We start from the raw sequence: 24215 nt of genomic DNA on the forward strand, positions 1-24215 counted from the left end.
ATTTGTTCAAACTATTGTTTTTTTTTATTAATTTTACAAAAAAAAGTTTTTATTTTATTATTTTTAAAAAGTATTTACTTTTTAAAAATGGCGGGAACCGCATTCTTAAATTTTTTAACAATTAAATTTATAATTTTTTCATTTATAAATTTATTAAAATTTGTAACTTTAAAAGGAAAAAAGGTGATGTTTATTTATAAAATTAGGCCTAAGGAACACATATTTGGTTTGTTTAAAACTTTTTAAAAAACGTGGCTGTTATAAAATGGCAGTTGGCAAATTTATTAACTTTCAAAACAACTTTAAAGAACATAATTTTGCACTAAAACTTTTAAAATCAACTTAAGATGGGGTGGGGGTAACGAAAATTAACCCATGTTTATAAAATTAGATTGGCCCTATCAGCTTATGTTAATATTATTTATGACACATGGTCGAAAATAGTAGACACTTTTTCTTAAAATAATACAAAACAGTATACTCTAAAAACATTTTAGCACAATATTCTTTTCGATTTTTCTGGTGATAACAACCAAACTGGTTATTCAAAAAATTAATATGAATAACTTAGGCCTAAATCTATTAATTTTAATAAAATTTATTGCAAAAATGACCAAAAATAAAATGTACTTGAATATCATTGAGTAACAAGTGCTTAAAAAACGGAACAAGCGTGTTTTCGAAAACAATTAAATCGGATATACAAAAAATATTTTTTTTTAAATTGTTTTTTTAACAGCTATTTTATTCTCTTATTGTGCCAGTAGGTTCTTGATTTTATAACGACTGCTAATATGTCTTGAAAACCTTTCTAAAGAAGTCTTTAGTACATGTACTTAAGGGAATATTGTGTTTTTTTATTAAAACAAACAAACAATTATCAAACACATTAGTTTTTGCTATTTCATACTAAAAAACATAAATTCAGTGATAAAAAAATAAGTTTTTTTATTGTTTTTTTAATAAAACATGTTTTTAATATGTCTAGATGTCATAAAAATATGTGCTCAGCGAATACAAAACATAAAAAACTGATATAAGTTTTGTTGTAATAGTTTTACTTAATGATTCTCTTAGAAGTTAGTAACGCCAAAATAAATCAAATAATTTAGGTTTTATACGAAACAAAATAAATTATCAAGTGCCGTAACATTGTAATACACTTTAATAAAAATTTCTTAACTTAATTTTTCGTACATTAATTTTTCCATAACTTTGCTGCATATATTTTCTATAATTTCAACCTCATTTTTATCCATTTTAAGTTTCCAGATTTCAGGAGTAAACTCTGTAATTGAATCTTCAAATCCTATGCTTGTGAAACCACTTCGAACAGCTCTATAAATAATTAAAAACCTTGTTACTTGTATGAATGAAATTTTAACAAATCCTTAATAAAGTAAACTTCACAAACTAAACATGGAATAACTTAAGACAAATGTTTTTAATTTGATATTAAAAAGTGTTTTTATTGATATACAAAAAACCTTATCTGTTAGTTATTGTAATGTACAACATAAAAACCAAAACTCAGCGACTTTAACCAACAAAAATTAAATTAACCTTTCGAGCTTGTTGATTTGTCGAACAGATACGACCGTTCTTAACTTCCGAAAAATTTCATTGGCTGAAAAATCTGGGTTTAAAATCAAGTCCTCGAATCGAACAATTTGCAAGTTATTTGAAGTTCTTATCGTACTTGCGATGTTGGCTGCCCAAATTTTTGCTAAACTTGAAATTTGGTTTTCATCGAAGTTTGAATGTTTATATTCAAAGGGCAACCAATTAGGGGGTAAACAGGTCTTTGAATTCTCTTTTAGGATTTGTAACCTCATTTGAGATTGCCTGAAAACAAAATAAAGGCTTGTAGAAAACTAATGTTATTAATGCATTAAACTAATTAAAAAAGCATGATATCATTAACTGGAATTCAACCCAGGACCTTCAGTAACAAATATTTAAGCTACCAACTCACTTTTTCGATTGTTTAAAGTCCAAGTCTTTCCGGATGAGCGAATAAATCCAACTTCTTGGATCTCGAACGACTAAGATTGATTCCATTTCATCGCCAACATTTTCATGAATCCAGTTTATCTGAAAATCAAAGAAATTAATTAATAAATATTCAATTAAAAACAAAATAACAATTCTTACTTTTGTGTTCCAAAATCCACCGAGCAAATTGAGGACAAATTTTGCTTTTTTATATTTTTCACGAAATAATCGTTGTAACTTGAAACTTGCCGGGTTGTCATCTTTTAAATTGTTTAGAAACGCCAGAGGTTCGATCGTCAGAGTTTTAAACCAACCTCCAGTTGCTAAATTATTGTCCTAAAAATAATTAAGTTTTTTAATTTGGATGGATTAAAGAATGATTTAGTTAAGCTGCAGAAACCTGGAAACACCTGAAGTACTGGGTTTGATTCCCACAAGAGGAATGTTTAGGCATCCTTAAGTAAGGGTATAATTTTAAGTTTTATATTATGCTACAAGAGGTTTAAGCTAAGCATTTATTAGACAACGTTATGTAGCCTAAAATAAATACAATCAAGCAAGAATCCAACCTTTTCAGTGTTAACAGGCCAATAACATGGATTATAAACAAGATTGTCCTCCACTCCAGGTATCTTGATCTCCTCATTATTGAAGTACATAAAGTCAGAAGTATTACGGAACAAAAACTCAATCAATTCAGCTCCAGAGTTCGGTAATGAAAATATAAAAGTTGTCGGGGCTTTTGATTTTGTAGTAACATCATTGATGCTAAAAATATTCATGTTTTACTTAAACCTATATATAAATGTGAAAAATATATATATGTTTAATTTATATGCATACAAAATAAATAACACTGCTGATAGTGGTGCATGGGTAAATTATCACTTGCAAATATTTGTTGCGAGTTAAGACCATATTACAACAATTTGTTACCAATAGAATTGCAACTATGTTACCACTGTTAAAATGCAGACTGTATAAAAAAATGAAGACTGAATAAAAATAAATAAACTTACCTTTCTTCACAATTTAGCGTTAAAAGACTTCTTAAAACACAAAAAAGAATCATAAACAGGAATGCAATTAGAAACCTGAAAAACAAAAATGAACAGTCAAAAAAAAAACTTATTGCTTCAACATTTAAAGTTATTTAAATAAAATAGTTTTTAAAAAAAGAAATCAAAATGTTACCTCAACCTTTTGCAAAATCGAAACTTGTCAATGTTCTCATATCTGAAAATATAAAAGCAAAGAACAACTCCATAATAAACCACCAACACGTACAATAACCCTCCCATACTGTATCGATCATCAACAGAAAATTGCTCTAACTTTGTTGTTACCAGACTTTGAACATACTGAGTGGTGGGGTCAATATGTTTATGGGTGACTGGGTTATAATTATTCATCCCGAATTGATGTTTTTTTCCATTTTTTTCTACTTCTAAAAACCCACCAAAACCAAGTTTTAAAAATCGAGTTCTTAGATCCAAATTTGTTGATAATAATTTAATTTTGTGCATCTCGTTGTTGATTTTAAGCCAGATTAAGCTAACATCATTAGTGCTCAAGTCATCAAATTCAATCGAGTTAATTTCAGTGTTTGGGCCGTAAAAAACATAAATAACTCTCGTTGTTTTTGTGTTACTGAGAGGAAAAGTGATATTGACAAAGTGGGTCGTCCTCGGACTTGATTCAGTTTCAAGGACTTGTTTGTGAAGTGTTGCTTTAGGGGAAATCCCATCATCCGTGGTCCAGAAGAAAGAATAATCACCGTCCGGGTAATTTATTTTGGCTCCTGTTACAAAAATAAAAATTTAAAAATTAATTTAAAGTAAAAAATCTGAAATCACTAAATAATAATAAAACTTTCTATCCCTAACTTATAATGCTTTTGGTCTCTCTAATATTTTATTTAATCTAATAACACCTTACTTACCATGAAAGTTGTGCAACCTATGATGCTGAAACTCCTTTAAAATGTTGTTAAAATAAGCTGAACCCATCTTAAGAATGGAGTTTTGTTGAAGATAGATGTTGTCAATAACAACCAGGACTTCAGGGTTGAGGAGGATGAGTGAACGTTGAACACTCTTCAAACCAAGATCAGCACTGGATAACAACAATGTAGGAGTGTAAAAAATAGCTGAATATTGAAAAAAAATTTAATTAAACTATATAGAAACTTGTCATTAGCCTGCCCTAACATATATTGTCTATAAAGCTTTGTTTTAACTTTTTAACCATTAAAAACAACCACACATAACTTAAATACACATACAAACCTGTAATGTTGTACAGCTTCACCAGCCATGTGCACCATCCCACCAGAGCGAGTGACTGTCGGAATATTTCCTCTTTTCGCCGGCAAATATTTGTACTTCAACCACTTTGAACACTCACCAATCTGACCCTCCCATGGATAAAGACAATGTCCTTTATTCTTAGTGGGTGAGAACATTAAAACATTGTTGAGATACGACATTTTGTAAGTGTAGAGTGAATAGGTGATGAAGAATCGACCGTTAGGTGAAAAAATGAATGAATTTTGGTCAGGATGTTCATGTCCAGCGTTGAAGTTTTTCCATCCCACGATAAAGTCTGAGAAAAGTTTATAATCCACGATATCAGCAACTCCCTCACCACCGTTTGCTGAGCTTTTAAACGAGAAAAAAGTGGCACCGGCCGGTTGTGCCGCACCATATGTTACCACCCCCCAGTCACTGTAAACATGGATTGGTGAATTTAATGGTCTTACTGGTTCAACTGGTGTTATACTGGCATTATAGAACACCATCTCAAGATGGAGAGTGCTGTAAACATGTGAAGCTGCTTGTTTGAACACCGTGTTATTTTCACGATTTTCACGAATTCTTTCAGCCAACCAATTCCCATATCCATTCTTAAGAACATAATTATCCAAGAACTCTAACTGGCATTCGATCCCATGGAACCAGTTAAAGTTAGAGTCAGCGATCCCAATAGTTGATTTAAACCCAGGTTGAACGGAGTAAAAGTAGAACCAGAAATGTTGTTTCAACCATGGATTGTTCATGTGGTCGATGCTGAAATGTTTTTTCGCGAGGAAGAGATATTGGATGAATCCCCGAGCAGCGTACGCTCCGTATGCGACTCCCTCGTCCGATGTTCCATCAGGGATCATCTTCTGGAGCAACATCGCCTTCTCCAAAAGTTCAATCGACTTCTGTTTCCATGGCAATGCTGCAGAAAAAATTAAAAAAACTTTTTATAAAACTTTTCTTTTTTTAAAAGCAAATCGATTTATCGAAAATATGTTCTGAAACAAACCAATATCAGGAAAATGTTTCTCGTACACCATAGCTGAGAGTAGAACAGCAACAATATTGGTTGGAGCGTGGTTGTGGATGTGTTCAACTGGCCACCCAGATGTTCGATGAATCATTAACCTTAAAGTATTAACCATTTAAAATTAGACATTATGGATATTGGAATATTCGAATATTTTTAAAGTCAACATGATTGCCAAAAAAATGAAGTAAACTATTACCCCAACCTAGTCTCAAGTTTTAGCTTTTAGTAATGCCTGATTATGGCAAGAATTTCTACAAACTGTCAGTATCAAAAACAAACTTATTTGCAAACTAACTTGTACATATCTTCAGTAATCAGTGCCATCTTGTCCAAATATTGTTGCTTTCGCTTGGAATCGAACCTGGAATATAAGAAATCCAGTGCAGTTGCGAACCCACTCAAAGAATGCCCGATTGGGACTTGATCTTTACCTCGACTTGATGCAACATACCAGTCTGGGAAGGACGACATTCTGTCCATGAACTCCGTCACCTAGTGGATAATAATAGACTTAAGTGTAAGATTTGTGGTCATGTAGTAATATCTTAAAAATAAAAACAACAACCAATTCTTTGGCTTTGGCAAGCACATTACCAAAAAAAATTTACTTAAAACCAATTTTTAACTGTTTTTTTATGTAAGAAAATTTAACCCAGACTTTCCTTAATGATAACCAATAAAAAAACTGTAAACTTACCAATTCAAAAGCCTTCTTATCATGAGGATATAAAACACAATACATGGCAAAAGTTGCGATATTGTTTCCATAAACTTCGTTCCACTTTGCTTCAAATATTTTATGGTCCTCGGGCACCATGAGTGTTTCATCAACCTTGAAGTTCTCCCCTGCTCTTTGAATTAAATCTGCAATCTTTTTATGTGTAGAGTTGGCTTTCTGTCTTAACTCTAGAATCTCATCGGAGGTGAAGAATAAAAATGGATGAATTGAGTTTTCAAAATTGATTTCTGATTTTTCTTCTGTGTCTAAATTTGAACTTTTCATTGATTTGTAGATTACAATTATTATTATAAAGCATGTTACTGAAGCTATATATTTAGTATGTTGCATTTTTAAACTAAGTCGAATCTGTAAACACAATATTTAGTTCGGTTATAGTCTAAACAAAACTTGAAGCTATAAAATAACTTGCTCTTTTTTTTTAAACTTGCTCCTTTTAAATTAAAAACAAAATTATAAATTAAAGTCTTTAACATAAATCAAATAATTTAACAAACCTACCAAATTAACTCCAATACATTTATAAGTAATAGACCAGCAATTCTTTGGCAGTTTCCTTCTATTGTGTTACTTGATTGTGTTGTGCTGTATAAGATGCCAGATGTTTAAAGTATTATAAAGAGAAGACAACAATTATATCATAAGTTATAATTAATTATGATAGGTTACAGCTTTAAACAAAATTAATATTCACCCTCGTTTATATGTTACAAACCTAGAAACACTCAGGACTTCATTTTTCCATTTTTTCTCGATTGGTTTTAAGTCTTTGTGCCCTCAACAGCGCCATGTTGTGTCAAGAAATGTAAAGTTGTTATACTAAGATGTAGAAAAACATGAAGTTTAGTGATCATATAATTTTTATAGAATAATATTTGTTGAAGTCATGCTTACCTCTGTGTGTGAACTTTAATAATACTTACCAATAATGTTGTCTTCAATCTCCAATTTTACCTTTTTTACATGGTCATTGTAACACTGCATTCAACTTATAAAATGCTGCATTTGTACCACTCAAAGTTTAGTTTTTTTGTGTTTTTTTATTGTCAATAAAATATGCCAACTTACATATTGGCCTTTTGGTAAAATGTTGAATTACATTACTTAATTCATGATCAAAAATTAAATACAAATGTGAATACATATATATAAAGGTCATAATACAAATTAATTTAAAGAATAATTTTAATCATTTAACATACAAAATTGGGTTTAAGTTCAAATAGAAACACACCTACATCACTTTTCAGATAATATTCTAACAAGCACCATATTAAAATTTGACCATACTGTTTTTACACCCCTACCAAAAACCACTCAGATCTTGCCCTAGCTGTAGCCACTCGAACATCTCTCTTGTGGTCATCCAACGCTGACTTGAGTCCTTTGATAGTTGGTTGTTTCATTGGGAGAATAATATGAGAAGGAAGAAGAGTGCAGGCCCCCACACACATTATTGCCTGAAACATATTTGTTGAGTTTTATTAGATCTGTAGAACTTGGTTTGCTACATTAGAGTTAAAATAATAATAACAGAATTGGCATCTAAGAATTATCAGTGATTTTGGCTATGCCAAAACCCAATCAATAAGTTAATAATCAACTATTTTTGGAAGGGGTCAATGATAATAAAAATTGGTAAAATTAAACAAAAGTTGAGGTAATGAAAGTCATTTATGATTGAGTTGTAAAGTTTAACCACATGAAAGGTAACTGAACAAATAAAATAATTAGTTTAAAATATGAACTTACTTTGAGTCGGACTTTTAGACTGTTTTTAAAAGTTGTTAATTTAAGAAAACCTTCCAATAGTGTTTCAATATAACTTTCCATCGACCCTGAAGCCTCCTAAAAAAACAAATTTAATAAAAATACAACACACCACCTCTAATACAGTAGTTGGAGCTTTCACAACTAAGCTACATTTAACATTGTTTTTATTTATTTACCTGAATAAGACAGTAGAGGGCAGAAAGAACTGATAATAACATGCTAGGGTCCTGGCAGGACATAGATTCAACCAACAAGGGCATCAGCTCAGGAAATTCTTGAAACAAAACCTGAAAAATTGAATAAAAAATTTGGTTAAGTTTAGCAACAATAATAAACTAGCTGAGGCCCATAAATTTGTTTCTAGATTTAAATAAAGATAAAAAAGATATTTTTTAAATAGTTCTCAACTAGAAATGGTTGTGGTACCTGTTTAGGAAGATGTACTAACAAGTGAGACAAAGATGTTAAATAAAATTGTCCGTTGTCGCTTTCATGAAATCCTCGAACCAGTTTTGGAAATATGAGAAGGAAAAATCTCTGCTTGAACATTAATCGAATAACTGCATGAGATCTTGAACATAAAACCTGGAAAATATATATAAGATTCTTTTACATCTATAAACAAATATGAGACAGCTCTCAAAATAAAAAGAGACGTTAAGGTTTGGCCTAGTTATAAAAGGTAACTAAAGTGTCAAGTCAATTGTTTAACATTAACAATAAGTTAATAAATAAAATAAATTGTAAGTTTTACCTCATCCGATTCTCGCAAGATGATATCGAATCCAGCAGCTGCAACATCAGCTACTTCCTCATGCTCAAACATGGAGAAAATAATTTGCACAAAATCAAAAGTTTTTGGGTGGTTGCAGAGGGTTAATGCCTTAGTTGTCCATATTATTAAAGTGATTAAATTCATTTTAGATGGAGTGGGTGAATGTGCAACTTCTAAAATCTAAAAAATAAATATCAATCATTTAAAAACGGCGCAAAAAAGTATAAAAAATTGAAATTAAAAATATAATTTCCTGTATTTTAACAATCCAAACTTAGTTACTGGCTTTTAAAACAACTTACCTCATTAAGAATATCATCAGACGTGAAAGAAAACTTGTTTATGAGGCCAGAAAGTGTTTTAGAAGCTGAAACATAAGTCAACTGGTCGTTACTTTTCAAGCAAAGTTGCAACAATTTCTCTCGAAAATCTTTAACATTTGGAATTGGAATTTGGTTCTGAAAATTACAAATACTAGCTGCTAGAAGACAGACTGTTCTGGTCTGAAGCACTGAGAACTCACAGTCAAACGGCAAAAACTTGATACCAGCTTGAGAGTTAAGGGATGTTGTATCATTTTCCAAATACAAATCAGAAATAAATTTAACTAATGATTCAGAAACTTCATTTTTGGTTAATTTTTGGCACAAGTTTTTAACAACACTGGCAGATAATTTAATGATTGGAATTGAAACACATTCTTCTGTAAAACTTTTGTTTTTTGTACAACAGGCACAACATTTGTCAGGTTGAATGTTAACGGTAAACTTAATGTTTAATTTCATTAACGGAATAGCAACACATAATATGAGACCGTCATCATTCTCCTTACAATTTTCAGTAATTGAGTTAAGGCAGTTTAAAATTTCCAAAATAAAAAAGTTATTTTGTTCATTGATTTCACATTTTTCAAGCAGAGCCATCATATAATGAGCAACATCTTTCTGTAAAGTTTCATTTGTTGATAGCGCAACAAAACATTCTAAAGCATTCTTAAAATCCTCTTTAACTGACAAATTTATTTCATTTTCGTTAATTAGATTTTTAAGAGATGGTATCATGGAATTGGTTACAGTTTCTGGATATTTTGAAGAGAAATAACCGCTTGCAGATAAAACTTCTGATCTTAATTTTGTATTTTCTTTGTTTTTAAGAAGAATATCAAGAAAACACGACGCCAATTCTTGCAAATCCTGATCTGACAAAATTTGAAGTCGTAGGAATGCGGTATATCCAGCAATAACTGCACACTGTCTAGGAATGCTCACATCAGATTCCAGAATTGATTTAAAATGCACCAAGATTGTGTCCTTGTGCCCAAAAAATGGGTTTTCTTCAATAGAAAAATTAAACTCGCCAGTTATAGCCATCAGTTTAACAATATTGTCCAAATTTTGCAGATTTAAAGTTGCATTACCATCACTATTTTTTAATGATTGCAATAAAAATACTGGCATAACAGCGTTAACAGTAATCTCACAAGCTGATTTTGAACCTTTTGCACATGCTAACATAATTAGAACTGAAACCCAGGTTAGTTTGTCTTGTATAGGTTCTTTTATTCTCTCAATAATTTCCTCTAATATCTCAGATAGGAAAGAATTTAAATTACTTTGAGATTGGTCCACTGGCCAACTTGAAATATTTTCAATTAATTTTGTGAGTAAATTTAAAGCTTCGGTTTCAATTTTTTCTGAAACAGAATTCACGATTTCTTGTCTGAGAGTTGTTAATATTGTTGGTAGAAACTTAACTAAGTCGGCTTTTCCGTAAAGTTTTAAACAAGATATAAAAGTAAGAATTGAATCCAGTTTGGCAGTTTCAACTTCAGATTCTAATTTCTCAAGTAAAAGTGGAATACAGAAGTTTGAGAACTTGTTAGTAGAAGATAACACTCGTCTTAGACTTACTACCAATGAACTGTTGGTGATTGTAGTTTTTTTACCAGATGCAGATGGGTTAAAATCAATTGGAAAATAACACGAAGTCACATCAAAAAATTCCTCCTCTAAGTTGTAAAACTGTAAACCATTCTCTATTAGATCAGCAGATAACTGAAATATAATCATTAGGTTCCTTGGATCTTGTTCACTGTCGATAGCTTCAATATATTTACACAAAAAATCCTTCTTCATTGAAAATATCACAGATTTATGCGCCTCAAAAAAATTTGACAGGATTTGGAATATTTTGTAGCGATCATTCTGTAAACAAGACTGAATGTGAACTTCTTTAAATATTGCCTCGATAACTATTTTCACAGTGTTTCCACTGAGATTGGAAGCTTTACTTATTACCACCAGACTTTGTAACACAGAAGGTTGCAAAGTGTAGTGATCTTGTAGGCGAGCACAAAAGAATTCAGACAACGTTAAAATTTCTTTTTCAGTAAAAATGTCATTTTTTAACCCTTGTAAAACTTCTGCCAGGAACTCACATGACTTCACCCTTTTTTCTACATCAGTACTTGTTAAATAAATCCCCAGGTTTTCTATTACTTCTAAGATGTTGTTTTGACCTTGTTGTATTTTAATTGGTAAAGTTAAGACATCATCAGATGAATGTTGTCCAGAAAAATAGTTTTCAATAATTTCATTCATTTTAAAAAATATTAAATTTAATCTACAAAAGAAGATAAAAATGAGTTTGAACTGAAATTTTAAAAATGAAACAAACATGTCTTAAAGAAAATTTTAATTTACAAACTATGATTTTCATATTAAACTTAGATAAATTTTTTATCTCCTTTATGAACATAATAATAATAAATTCGAGAAATTATTATTGGCATAAAAATAAATGATTGTAAAAAGTATTAAAAAAGAAAATTTTTAAAGTAGATAAAAAATGAACAACATTAATTTACTGAAACAATTGTCCTCCTTTTTATTTGGGTTTAAACCCAAAAACTTATAACCAAGAAGCTTAAAATTAATAAATTGTTAATTATTCTGAATAAATGGATTTGGAATTGCTTCGAGGCCATCTTGTGGACAAATTAAAACTACAGAAGTTCCTCGACACACAGTTAACCCTAGTGCCCTCGTGTGGTCAGAAAGTTTGAATGGGTCATCGGGGTCACGCAGGGTTTCCGTCGTACTATCCAACACTAAGTTCAACAAGGGGTCGTAACCTTTTAATATTCCAGTTGCCTCTCGACCTCCGTGAAACTTCACACGAATTGGTTTGTCCAAATATTTTGATAAATCCAAAATACTTTCTTTTTTTTTACGATCAGACATTTTGAGTATTTAAAAAATGTAAATTAAGCTGTAAAATACAAATAAAATATATTTTTTTTCAAAAATAGAAACCCTCTTCACTTACAAAAAAAAATGCTGATAAGAAATTAGACTTTGACATAATTTTTAGAACGATTTTTTTGCATAACAGCTGCAGGGGGAATCGAATTTCAGCGGTTCTTAAAATTTGGTCTTTTTTAGCGTTAGCGACCTAACCTTTGCAATACTCTAATAAATGTCTAATTTTTTGCATAAATAACACTTAAACAAATTAATAAACAAAGTAATAATTTTCTAGCATAACTAAATCAGTTTTTATTGCGTAAATATGGCCATAACACACCCAGAGCTTTTGCGAATGTTTTTTTAGCGAACGACATGTGGTTCCCGGTTCGCATGTTTTATGCGCGGGTGTCAAAATGTAAGAAAATTTGACACCGTTTAAATATTTATGATTTCTATTGAAATGTAAAATTTATTTAAAATAAATGCACAATTTATTTAAGAAATTAAGTTTAAATTTAAATTTGTATACTATATACAAAAAAATAAATATTTAGTTTAATTTAAAGCGTTTTTAGTAATCCGCATTAAAATTTTAAACAAAAATGGTTTTGCCTGTAATCAAACTCGAAACGATTCGTTTAAAACCAGATTAATGTCCAATTTATTGGCTTTAAAAAGTTAAGATTAAACTAAAATATACACAGTGGAAATAGAAATATAAATGTTCAAAGTTTAACAACTACAAGAGATTTTGAACAGTTTATAGTTATTGAAAAGTAAAATACAAAACATATTTTAAATTATGTGTCAATAAATAAATCTACATGATTGTACTACTGCAAAAATATTACTTTAAACTGGGTTTGAATGTTCACTAAAATGTTGATTCTAATCTAATTCTACTTTAGAACAACTAGAAAACTCCGTTTTCCATGTAACTTTGAGCACATCTAAAAGTAATTATTAAACAAATAAATTATTTTTTTGAATAAAAAAAGCTAGTTTGTTGTAAGAATAAGTTGAAGTATTAAAAATTACAGTTCACCCATTTACGCCAAGGTTAAAAACTTAACAGCAACATTTTACCTTGAGTCATCAGCTTGGCAAAAGAGTTTCATGTTATTTATACAAGCAACATCGGTGCTCACACAATCCGAATCCGAGGTGCAAGAAGTATCCGTGGATGGACAACCTTCTGACGTCACAAACTGAACGTTCTACAATTAAATTTTTGATTTTTTTATTAACAGTTTCATATAAAAAAAAATTCATATATAAATGTTTAAAAAAAGTAAACCAATAAATTAACTTACAGCAAATAGAATTGATAAACAGACGACCAACAAAAATATTTTCTGCATTTTAACTTTTTAAATTATTTGAAAACACAATCTACCAATGTAATAAAAAATAAAACGTGCTAAGCTTTTATATAGAGGTTTAAAGAGAAAATCTTTTTCGTTGTGAGCAGATTATTTTAAAATCCTTGAAATAAAATAACATCCTTCTCGAAAATCAAAATAAAACTTAAAAAATTTCTTGTTTTTGTCATTCTAGAACAACAAAACAAACTCCTGGTCGTCAAAATATCTCAAAGTCACCTTCAGAGTTGACTCTTGAGATTGTAATCCTTCTTTCATGTGGAGATTTTGTGATTTTAGGCCCAAAATTGATACATTAGTCAATAAGTTAAGACCCAAATGCGGACCAAATATCAAGAGGAATTATGACTAATGGACCGAACAAATAAATGAGTGATTTTTTGGCGCTTTTAGTCTAGTCGGATTAAAACGTCAATGTTCTAAAAACACGTTTTATGTTTTTTTAGGAAAAGTTTAAATTTCACAATAAAAGTTTAAAAAATAAATTTGTTACAAACTCTTATAGTACATTTTTATATTTACAATAAAAATAAATAAAAAACAGAAAAATACAATAAAAAAATGAAAGAAATAGTTGGCAAATGTATTTACAGCAGAGTTATAATTTTAAGTACGTTCTCATCAAAGTTTTGTTAGAATTGATTTAAAAATGATTTAAATAAAGTGTACCAAAATAAAACAGTTTATTAAAAATACTGCCAACAATATTGTACGAACGATAGTACGATTTAAAAACACTTGGTTGGCAATACTTAAATTTTTCAAATACTTTGGAACTAACGACACAATGTTTAATAAAGTACGTAAGTTATATTAACAAATAATACAACAATAATCTAATAAAATTGTAGCAGTTTTTATATGTTAGAAGCAGTTGTTTAAAAGTGCAAAAAAAAGCAAGAACTTGATTGTCTACAAACAGTTAATAATTTATCATTATAGTACCGAAATAAGATAACTAAAAAAGTACGTTTTAAGAAGATAAAAAATAATAAAAGATGTCGCATGGCATTTGTGTAATTTCATTGTAAATAATAATACAAAAATCTCTTTCAACTTCTAACTATCTCGAAGACAAACATAATAAAGGCCCTTGAAATTTGCAAGTAGTGTTAGCATAAGATAAAATAATCCCAATAACTATTGTGAATAAAAGCAGTAGTTACCTGTTATCTACAGTTTTTCCTGACCATTAGCATTGTGAGCGTTGTACATCATTAATCGGATCTCTTCGATATTTGTTAAAAGCCTGATTCCCACCTCTTAAAAACGATCGCGATGTGGTTGCACTCCGCTCCAAGTTAACCCTGGGTCTTGACCCCATTCCACTGCTTGTAGTTGTACTACTATATAAAGATCGACTCTCTTTCCTCTTATCAGGTAAAGTTGAAAATCCTAAACTGTTGCTGTTATTCTCCCTGCTCCGAACCGGTTTGTTTCTCTGCTTGGTGCCTTGGAAGAAGTTGAAGGAATGTCGTTTTTTGATCGAGTTACTTTTGTTTGGACTGTTCCTCATTCTAACACCAGTTGAAAAGTTTGAATTATTATTATTGTTGTTGTTGTTGTTGTTGTAGTGAAGCATCGTTCCTTCTGGAATGGAAGTGATTCCATTTGTTCTCGCATATCCAGATGTCTGAAAATAGCACAAAATAATAAAGTTATTTTCCCAATTCAAAAACCACAAACTACAGGTTTAAATTACGTCATGGTTGATTTGGGGTAATAAAAACTAAACACTTACTGCTGGTGGTGATATAATTCCAAGTTTTGAAACCAATTTTAAAACAATTTTTGTCCCTCTGTATTTGGCTAGTAGTTCTCGCACGTAATTATGATCGCACCATTTTACGTCCTCGTCGTTCACCGCAACTACCACGTCTTCGTAGCGCATGCCAAGGTCCTGTAAAAATTTGCGATTATTAAAGTTCGTGGAAAACAAAAAACATCTTTTTAGAAGAAAGAACAAATAAAATTCTTTCAAGGACTCTACAGTAAAATGAGTGGGAATCAAACCCAGGACCTTATGCTTTATTTAGACAAACCACAACAATACAGCAATGGGAATCAATCTCAAAACCTATAGTCCTTATGAAAAACATTGACTTAGTAAAGTTTAGGTTTTTACCCTAGCTCGTTGATCCAAGTTGACTGCAATCACTGGGGAATCCCCTTTAAGGGTGAACCCATAAATGTCGTCCTCATTAGCCAGGGTCACATGACGAGCTGAACTGAGCATTTGTCGAGCTGAGAAAACTCCAAGAGGTCCCTGAAATAATTAAACAACTTTTAAGATAATTTTAATATAAATGCAAATAATTTTAAATATATTTTTTATCATAACAATTTAAGGTGATAGGGGTTGTATTTTAAATAAAGAAGTGGTGTGCTGTTGTGACATGTTTAAACTCTGAAGATCAGATTCAAGGGCAATCTCTGAAGATCAGATTCAAGGGCAAATAGTGTGGTATTGGTGTGGTTCTAGCCAGAAACCTTTTGGCTTGTAGTTAGTTGCCATGACTGTTATACCACACCACAGAAAAATTAATTGTATATTTGTTAGGATTAAAATATTTTGCAACGTTTACCATCTTTCGGAAGATGTCATCAGTTGTTATGCTGCCAAATGATGGCGCTATTGAGTCAGTGTCGAATTCTGTACAAGCTAAAAACAAAATTTTAAATAATTAAAAAAAGGCAGAAGTTTTTATCTTATTTGCTTGACTTATTCTAAGAAACCTTTTTCAAAATTAATTCTAGAGAGATCAATAAAATTCAACACGCCTTAAAATTACCAGGTGGTTGTGACATATTGTCATGAACAATGAGTTTATTGTGATGTCATATTGTGTACCTTACAATTAGATTATTGTGCAAAAACTTGATTTTTCTTTTTTAGAGGTTATTAAAATAAATTGTATGTTATTACTTGCTGGGTTTTTATTCATTTTGATTATATTTAATATGGGGTTGGTTTTGTTTAAGTTTTTACTCACGTTGTATTTCAGGAGTGTCAATAAGTCCAAAAAAGTCTTCTTCGTTGTCTATCTCAGCATATTTGGCAACTGATCGGTTGTGGGCATGTTTGAGGTATTCCTACAACACAAACCAAGTTTAATCTAAGCCCTCTGAAGTAGTAAATGTAAAAGATATTCCAACAGAATAATTACCTTTAAAACATCGACGGATCTCATCATTTTACATAAACTGTGAGTCTGTAGAGCTCGTTCATGGTAAGTTATTGCTTGTCGTAGGTGGGATTTACCTGAAAAATTAAATAAACAATTATTATACTAAAGCTGACAAAACCAGGCAAAAAATTAAAGTTATGACATCACATATTACAGTTATGACATCACATATTACAACAATGACATTACACAATACAATTAAGATTATGACATCATATATTACAATTATGACATTACACCCACCCAGTCTTCTTCTATCTTCCTTCCTCTGAGCCACATTATCAGTTGAGAGATCATCAGGTTTAGAATCAAGATACAAAGTTGAAAGGAGGGTGGTGATCTCTAAAGGTTCTGCTGCCTCTGTTGTAAAATAGAAATATTTAAAGTCAGTTACGTTGGTTGTTGTTAATGTACTACAAGTCTTGGGTTGAATTCCCACAGTTTTTCTGTTTTAGTATTCTTAAACAAGAAAACAGTTCTTACGTTTGGCAAAGATGTAACTGAACTGGCAGATCAAATAAACAACAGAACTGACAAATATTATATTTAAGGTAACAAAAGCAACCAAGGGATCAGATTGTGGTATCAGCTTCTTAACATTTAAAACAAACCAAAAGTTTTGATTAAATATTTATAATATTTACCATGTTGTTCCAGCAACCCTAGAGCAGCATAGAAGTGAGCTAAAGCCCTGTAATGAAAGGATTTAACCTGAACCATATTGATCCAAGTCATCGGAACATATTCTTTAACTTGGGGTTGACTGAATTGACGATCAGCTAATGCATATTTCTCTGATACCTGGAAATAAAAATATCTGGTAAAACAATTTGTTAACAATGTGTTATTGATAAAAAACCTTGACCTAAATGTTATAAATTTGTTATCTTTAACAACCAAATAATTGAGAGATTAACTTTAGCCCCAAGCTATAAAACAAATATTAACATGTAAATGATTTAATGCGGTAATTGGTTATCTATATTACATTCATTTTATGTCATCTAGTTACTTAAAAATAATTGGTCGTATGTTTTAAAAATTAGGTTGGTTTAAAAGTGAAATATTTATTTGTTGTTAAATTAAATTTTTAAATTATGAGAAATTTGTTTTTTTTGGCCTTTGGCAAATTGAGAAAAATTCCCAATCAGATTTAAATTTGTAACAAACCTATAATAAAAACATGAATACGTGAATTTGATCAACAAATAAATAAGTGATTCACGTTGAAATAATTGACAAAATTTTGGGCAAATTTAAACCAATTTGTATTCAAGGTTTGAGATAAAAAAAGTTAATTTTTTCAACAGAAAATTGTTATTTTAAAATAGTTTAAAAACTTAAATGTTTAAAACCTTTTGGTTTATGTTATGTTAAGTATTTTATAAACAACATTAAATATTTATAGAAACTTAAAAGAAAGGTTGTGTGAAGATGATGCATAACTATGTACACTGTTGTAACAAAAAAGATAATTTAACTTTTAATATAGGGGCTGAGTCACCAAAGATACTTAATTCTGTTCTGCTCAAACAAGATAATAAACAGACTGCATCACAAGTTTAATAATACTATAAACTTAACTTAAAACTGGGTTAAGATAATATCATAAGGTCAATAATATCCTAAACTTGTACAACTTGAGACTGGGTTGGGGTAATATCATAGGGTCAATAATATCTTAAGCTTGTCAACTTGAAACTGGGTTGGGGTAATATCATGGGGTCAATAATATTTTAAACTTGTACAACTTGAGACTGAGTTGGGGTAATATCATGAGGTCAATAATATCTTAAAATTGTACAATTTGAGACTGGGTTGGAGTAACAAAAAACAACAGAAAATGTTTAAATCTAAATCAAATACCCACCTTCATGGACTCCTGAGCAATGGAAGCACATTTTCCAAGTTGAATTTCGAATCCACCCAAAACTTTTCGTTCCAAAACACATTCTTGAGCTTGTGCTAACATGAGATGAACCAAAGCACTAAGAAAGTTGTGACTAAGATCTGGTGTTGGAGCATTACTAAAGTTCATACGCAGATAGTGGAAAGCACCTAAAACAAAATTGATTGATTTAAAGTGTTTAGTGGAAGTTCAAATCTGTGTTTACATACAGTTGAATTTTAATTATTTATAAATCTTGTATAGATGGGAATTTTTTATAATAAAAAGACGCACTGGTATTTAAATTAGTGGTCAAATAATGATCAAAAAATGACAAACATAAGAGCCCTTCAGAGTGCTCAGACGCGTAGGTTTTAGGTACTTTAAAACCCTAATTAATTGCACTTTATACCAAGTAAAAGTGGTCTTAAAATTTCCGCTAATTAGACTTAAAAACTCTCAAAAAATCAAAACGGTTCTTCGTAAAATTCGGTGATTTTTTAGATAAATACAATCATTAATTAAACACGTTTTAAGAATACGTGTTATGCTAAAACAGTGCAAGCGTGGTAACCTATTTACACCTTTATATTTCCGAGAATTTTGTGTGTTTTGTTTTCAATAAATTCGTCCTAAGTTGGCGAGTTAACTGGACAGGAAATGTCACCGGAATTACAGAAACTCACCCGCAGCTCGACTGTACGAATCTATCGCGAAATCGATTCCTTTTCGTTTCGTCCTTGATGATCTTGTTCCTACTTGTGAATATAAAGAACCGACATTGAATAAAATACTTGCTTGTTCTAAGGACACGGAACGTTGGACGGACGGCACACCAGTTATTGAGTCGTACCTGTTTAAATAAAAAACGATTTAATATTAAAGTTAAAACGTAAAAACGAATTATTTTTAATAATTTGATAATAATAAGTTTTTTTTTATTTCACAACAGCTGTCTGGTTTTTATTGTACAATTGTCAAATTTATTTGAAATTAGGACGCAAATAATAATTTGATTTGGCGAAGCAATGACATGTCTAGACCTCGTTAATAACAGCTGCGTTTGTACCAGGATTTTCATTCCTTTCAATACGATTTTATTTCATTTTAATGAAAAAATTAAATGTAAGAATAAGGCTTTAAAGAAATATTTTAACGATTGCCATCAGTGGGAATCAAACCCCATGCACCGGGCTTTAAAAAAACGTAAATTTAATTGAAAAAATAAACGATTTTTAATTTAAGTTCAAAATGAAATAAATCACAACAAGATTAAAGATAATATTTTTTATCCCCACTTAAGTGAAGTATTTTTAAGTGCACTCCTACACAATCGCGTAATAAGCGGAAATAATTACAATCATCTTATATGACGTCATAATAAAACGACTTTAAAGTAACGGAAGTTAATTTAAAGATAAAAGATTTAAAACTAAAGTATAAAAACCTTTAAATTATAAAGTAATGACGTGTATACCTTAAAGTAAAGTGAAAGCTCTTACAATATAAATTTAACAACCATCTGTTTTAAATCAAGGACTATGTCATTTTCTGAAAAAACTAGAAAAAAAACGTTGCAAAAATTTGTTTACATTCAATTTGTAACCTAGTAAACAACTTTCTGGTTGTTCTGTTACGTCATAAACAACAACAATTAACATATCGCGACTTTTACAACGTCCTAATTAGTCAAACTTTCGACACGTGAATATTTACGAGGGGGTGTTTCATGTTTTGTTTACATTTTATTTAGTTTTAAACGGATGATAAAACTTGTTAAAATAAATAAAAATGTTTAGTTTTGTGTATTGAAAAAAAAAACTTGACTAAAAAGGGGCTTTTTTTAATTTAAATACAGTAGTTATCGACAAGTGAGAGCATTTTAAAATAAATAAAACTTTTTGAAAAATAATTACAAAAGTCTAAACTAGTTATAAATATCATCCAATTAATTGTACTTACCAATGAAAATAAACTCCTAGTGGACGGTGTGGTGGGAAAAACCTGTTCTCAATATAATACAACTGATTATAATAACTTATAAGTAAATCAATCCCATCAATGTTCCGAGATGGAGTTTTTATCGAGTTTCTTAAGTCGGCAAAGTCTGCGAGCTCATCTGAGTATTTACTTGGATCTTCACTGTAATGTTCTAAGATAAAATCCTGTAAAGAAAAAGATTAATATAAGTAAGCCACTTAAAAATTTAAAACTAATGTTTTACATTTTCTAAGACTTTTTAACTTGAAAACGAAAAAACACAACATTTTTAAACACTTTTTATGAATTTACCTCAAAAATTTTTTCAAATTCTAGTTCGTTTGTGTCTTTCAACCCAAGCGGAATCATCGGGATACTAACTGTTTTACCACTACAACAATATTACAAGTTAGTCAAACAAGTTTAATATACTTAAAAGGGTTGGCTTCATTTGTGTATTTTTAATTCAGATCATTTTTATTTCTTTATCATTATCTTAAAACTTAATATTAAGAATGTATTTTATTATCAAAACTTATTAAAATACCTTTTGTTTTGGTAGGGATCAACTGAAGAGTTTATTTCACTCAGTTCTTCTTTTAAAAGTTGTAAATTTGAATTCACGAAACTTAATTCCAACGCACAAGTCTCCTTCACTTTATCATTCGTACTTGCACTAAAAATAAAATTATAAACAAAAATTATTAAAAAAAAAGTGTTTTGGTATTTTTTTTAGTAATAATAACAAAGTAAAAAAGCAAAAATTTAAGAAGTTAAAAGCAATAAAAATGCTTGAAAGTTAAATGAAGTAGTTACATCTCTTTTGTATGCTTTAAATCCATGTAATAGAATGACTTAAGCCCACTTAATACTTAATGCCCTCAAGCTAGGACTGTAAATTTTAATACAATCCTTTCTAACTAAATTTGGATAATTAATAACAAGTTGAATCCAAGGTATGTTAAGCCAAACCCATGAAATGTGTGAAAAGACTGTAATTATAAAATTTACATTCTTAAAAGTTTTTTAAATCTATTTTATTTATTGAAAATTTATTTATCATGTTGACAAAAATTCTTAAGCTGTTTGCCAATAAACTTTACATTGAGTTTATGTTTGTTTATAGCAGAGTTTATCACAGCTATGTAAACAATATTAGTTTGCTTATAACTTCTATGTAAACACGAACCTTAATGTAGTTGGTTTAGGACAAATAGTAACCCCACTTTCGATTCAGTAAAATAAAGTTTTATCTATTTTTTATAACATTTCAATAAATTCTTACTGTTTTAATATTGAACAACAAATTAGCAGTGGGAATTGAATTTAAAATCTTAAATAAAATCTCAGTCAAGAACAATATATATATAAGTATACATATTACCATTAAAAAAGCAAAATGACATGCAATGGGAATCAAACTTAAGACTGCAAAGCTTACTTAAACAAGTTTTCAGCCCCAGCTCTCAGCCTCATTTGTTTGCATAATTGTTGGTTCACTGACATCCTTCTACTTTGCATCTTACTTCGTTGAGTTGCCATTGCTGGGTTACATCCCTGTAATAAAAAAAAAATTTAGAAAAGTTGGTTAGAATCTTATACTAATGCATTCTAAAACAGGCTGCTCATAAATATGCCATTAGCACAAACTCTAATATGTATTAAAGTTGCCAGTTGAAAGAAAATCAACAAATTAAAATGTGATTTATATACAATAAAATATAAATTAAGGAAATATAAATAATGGTTACAAATATAAATAATTGTTACTTACCTTCCGAATTTTCGTGTCAGGAATTGGTCTAACGAATTCCATTTTGTTAATAATAAACTTACAATAAAAATCTAAAAACTTAATTTATAAAAAGAATAGTTTAATTTTTAAATTTATAACAACGCAAACTAACTACATATGTTATACAGGCAAAAAATTAAACTGCCAATTTTTAAGTTTTTGCTACTGCTTTCTATTAACTTCTGAGCCATTTCCGTTAAAAAATATTACTTATTATAATCTTATAATGAATATTACACATATTTAATAATATCTTACGCTTTTAAAGCTTCTAATTTATACATAAAATGTCAAAACTATTTGATTTGACGCAGACTACCATTGAAAATAATAGCGTCAACTGTAGTTAAGGTTGTAGCGCTTCCCTTTTTCCTTTTTTTTCTCGTTTTACGTTCACGCGTGAATGAACAAGAAAACAAGTTTTTTATAACTTGGGGTATACGATTCGATCACTACTGTCTCCATTAATAAACATTTACTTTTTTATGCTTTATGTTGTATTTATTTGTAGAAAAAACATTTAAAAGTAATTTTTGATTTAAAATTTATTTTAACAGTCTAAATATTAAAATATTTTTAACACAAATTAATATTTTTAGTTAAAAATAAATATTTGTTATCTACCATTCAATAGTTCGAAACTAAAGTAATCTAACTCATTTTAAGCCCAAATTATAAGTTTTTTTTTCTTACAAATATTACAAACATTTTTTCATAGTGGTTTAATTTACAAATGAAGGAAAGTTTAACTATAGGAGAAATAAATAAAAAGAAGATATTTGTTCGTTCTTAAATTCAACTTTCACAAAGATTTAATGACCCCCACCACGAGGACTCCGAGCGGTGTTACGCGATCCTCTCGGAGTTCTGGACTTTTTCTTAGTGTTCTTTGTTTTCTTCTTGGTTGGAGGGTCAGTTTGTGGAGCTAAGGTTGTGGTGGTTTTAGGCCAACCCAAACTTGCAATGTAGGCTGAAAAACATCAAATAATTTTAAAATTTAAACCAATGTTTTTTTTTAAAGATCCAACAGATAAAATTAAACCTAGAGCTATCTACTACAGCAAAACTTATAAAGAAAATTTATCTTATGTTTTGAACTTAGGATGCTTTTTAAACAAGCAGAACAAACTTAATTTACAAAACCAGGTTTAAGTTCAATGTAAACATTAAAAAAAAATCTCAATATAAACTTAGAATATTTTACAGTCAGTATTAGTTTGAATGCAGTCATCAACACAGTCCAGACAATCAGATGAACAAGCTGCAACACAAGAACTTTGTCTTCTTACCACACATCGCAAGTAGTTGGATGGTCTTCTCATATCTATAAAACAATTTGATGTATACTTCCATTTGTAGGGTATTTGGTATAATTATATCGTCGGGTCACTGGTGTACTGTAGGTATTAGAAATCGATTTAACACTTAGACAACTTACGACATAAATTAACGAAACAAGCTTGGCATGCTTCCTTAGAAATTTCTTTATACAGCAATGAAGATAATTCAGATGCACAGTTGAAATTCGTTTGACAGTTTGCAAAGCAAAGTTTTTCCACAACATTTTTGTTGGTTTTGGTCAACACAACCTTGAGAATATTTTCCAATTCGATGCCTGTAGGAACTAAATTATTTGCTGGTTGTTAAAGTGTAATTAAATTATTAAAAATTTTTAGAAATAATTTGGAAATAAATTAAAAATTGAATTTTATTAAAAAAAACTAAAATTGATTTACTTGCTGTTGAGAGTCCAATCAACCCTATCAAGATCACAACAAAATACCCAGTTTTCATATTTTAAATATTAAGTTTAACTAAACAATTTGTAAACTTAAAAAATATTTTTTTATGTATGAAAAACTTGCAAAGTCGGGCGGTTTATATATTCACATTTTCAAGCGTTTAAATGTCGTTTAAAGTTTTTATTTTATCACGGTTTGAACAAATTTCTGGAAATATTCTAAATTAAACTTTTAGTCTGGAAACTCAACTTTAAATTACTTGGAATTTTACTGTTCCAGACATACAGAATTTAATGAAAAAATGTGCATTTTATAATTATTATTTCTTTGTATTTATAAATCCAAATTAATAACACAAAAATTTAAAATGATAT

General features: G+C 29.8%; 4 protein-coding genes and 1 long non-coding RNA gene across 6 annotated transcripts; all 5 read right to left on the reverse strand.

Annotated features, from left to right (window-relative positions):
* Positions 1-1052: 1052 nt before the first annotated feature.
* Positions 1053-5412, reverse strand: LOC145760508 (dermatan-sulfate epimerase-like protein). Its single transcript, XM_082574414.1, has 10 exons — positions 5334-5412; positions 4284-5220; positions 3938-4110; positions 3190-3796; positions 3015-3089; positions 2565-2763; positions 2155-2331; positions 1976-2094; positions 1564-1845; positions 1053-1338 (listed from the first exon to the last, which is right to left on the reverse strand). Exons 2-10 carry the CDS (start codon positions 5174-5176, stop codon positions 1179-1181), a joined length of 2685 nt encoding a protein of 894 aa, XP_082430540.1. The 5' UTR covers positions 5177-5220; positions 5334-5412; the 3' UTR covers positions 1053-1178.
* A 734-nt stretch (positions 5413-6146) lies between these two features.
* Positions 6147-11234, reverse strand: LOC145760507 (MMS19 nucleotide excision repair protein homolog). The gene is made up of 8 exons (XM_082574413.1): positions 8921-11234; positions 8598-8798; positions 8270-8428; positions 8020-8130; positions 7823-7918; positions 6786-7530; positions 6572-6655; positions 6147-6315 (listed from the first exon to the last, which is right to left on the reverse strand). Exons 1-6 carry the CDS (start codon positions 11216-11218, stop codon positions 7366-7368), a joined length of 3030 nt encoding a protein of 1009 aa, XP_082430539.1. The 5' UTR covers positions 11219-11234; the 3' UTR covers positions 6147-6315; positions 6572-6655; positions 6786-7365.
* Positions 11235-11244: 10 nt separating this feature from the next.
* LOC145760510 (U6 snRNA-associated Sm-like protein LSm7) lies at positions 11245-11883 on the reverse strand. Its single transcript, XM_082574418.1, has one exon. It carries the CDS (start codon positions 11858-11860, stop codon positions 11561-11563), a length of 300 nt encoding a protein of 99 aa, XP_082430544.1. The 5' UTR covers positions 11861-11883; the 3' UTR covers positions 11245-11560.
* A 635-nt stretch (positions 11884-12518) lies between these two features.
* Positions 12519-13293, reverse strand: LOC145760511 (uncharacterized). Its single transcript, XR_014286591.1, has 3 exons — positions 13180-13293; positions 12953-13083; positions 12519-12816 (listed from the first exon to the last, which is right to left on the reverse strand). It is a non-coding gene; the product is annotated as an uncharacterized LOC145760511 (long non-coding RNA).
* Positions 13294-13935: 642 nt separating this feature from the next.
* LOC145760509 (rhophilin-2-like) lies at positions 13936-22153 on the reverse strand. 2 transcript variants are annotated; one of them, XM_082574417.1, is made up of 16 exons: positions 22079-22153; positions 21746-21861; positions 20852-20980; positions 20617-20695; positions 20287-20489; positions 19011-19177; positions 18307-18494; positions 17081-17237; positions 16680-16796; positions 16416-16510; positions 16242-16341; positions 15834-15910; positions 15374-15514; positions 14990-15148; positions 14415-14881; positions 13936-14340 (listed from the first exon to the last, which is right to left on the reverse strand). In XM_082574417.1, exons 1-15 carry the CDS (start codon positions 22118-22120, stop codon positions 14441-14443), a joined length of 2211 nt encoding a protein of 736 aa, XP_082430543.1. In that variant the 5' UTR covers positions 22121-22153; the 3' UTR covers positions 13936-14340; positions 14415-14440. The 2 variants fall into 2 exon arrangements, with proteins under 2 accessions (XP_082430543.1, XP_082430541.1); XM_082574415.1 differs by having other exon boundaries at positions 13936-14881.
* Positions 22154-24215: the final 2062 nt, after the last annotated feature.

This window comes from Corella eumyota, chromosome 7 (assembly GCF_963082875.1).
Source record: "Corella eumyota chromosome 7, kaCorEumy4.1, whole genome shotgun sequence".
Taxonomy (NCBI): Eukaryota; Metazoa; Chordata; class Ascidiacea; order Phlebobranchia; family Corellidae; genus Corella; species Corella eumyota.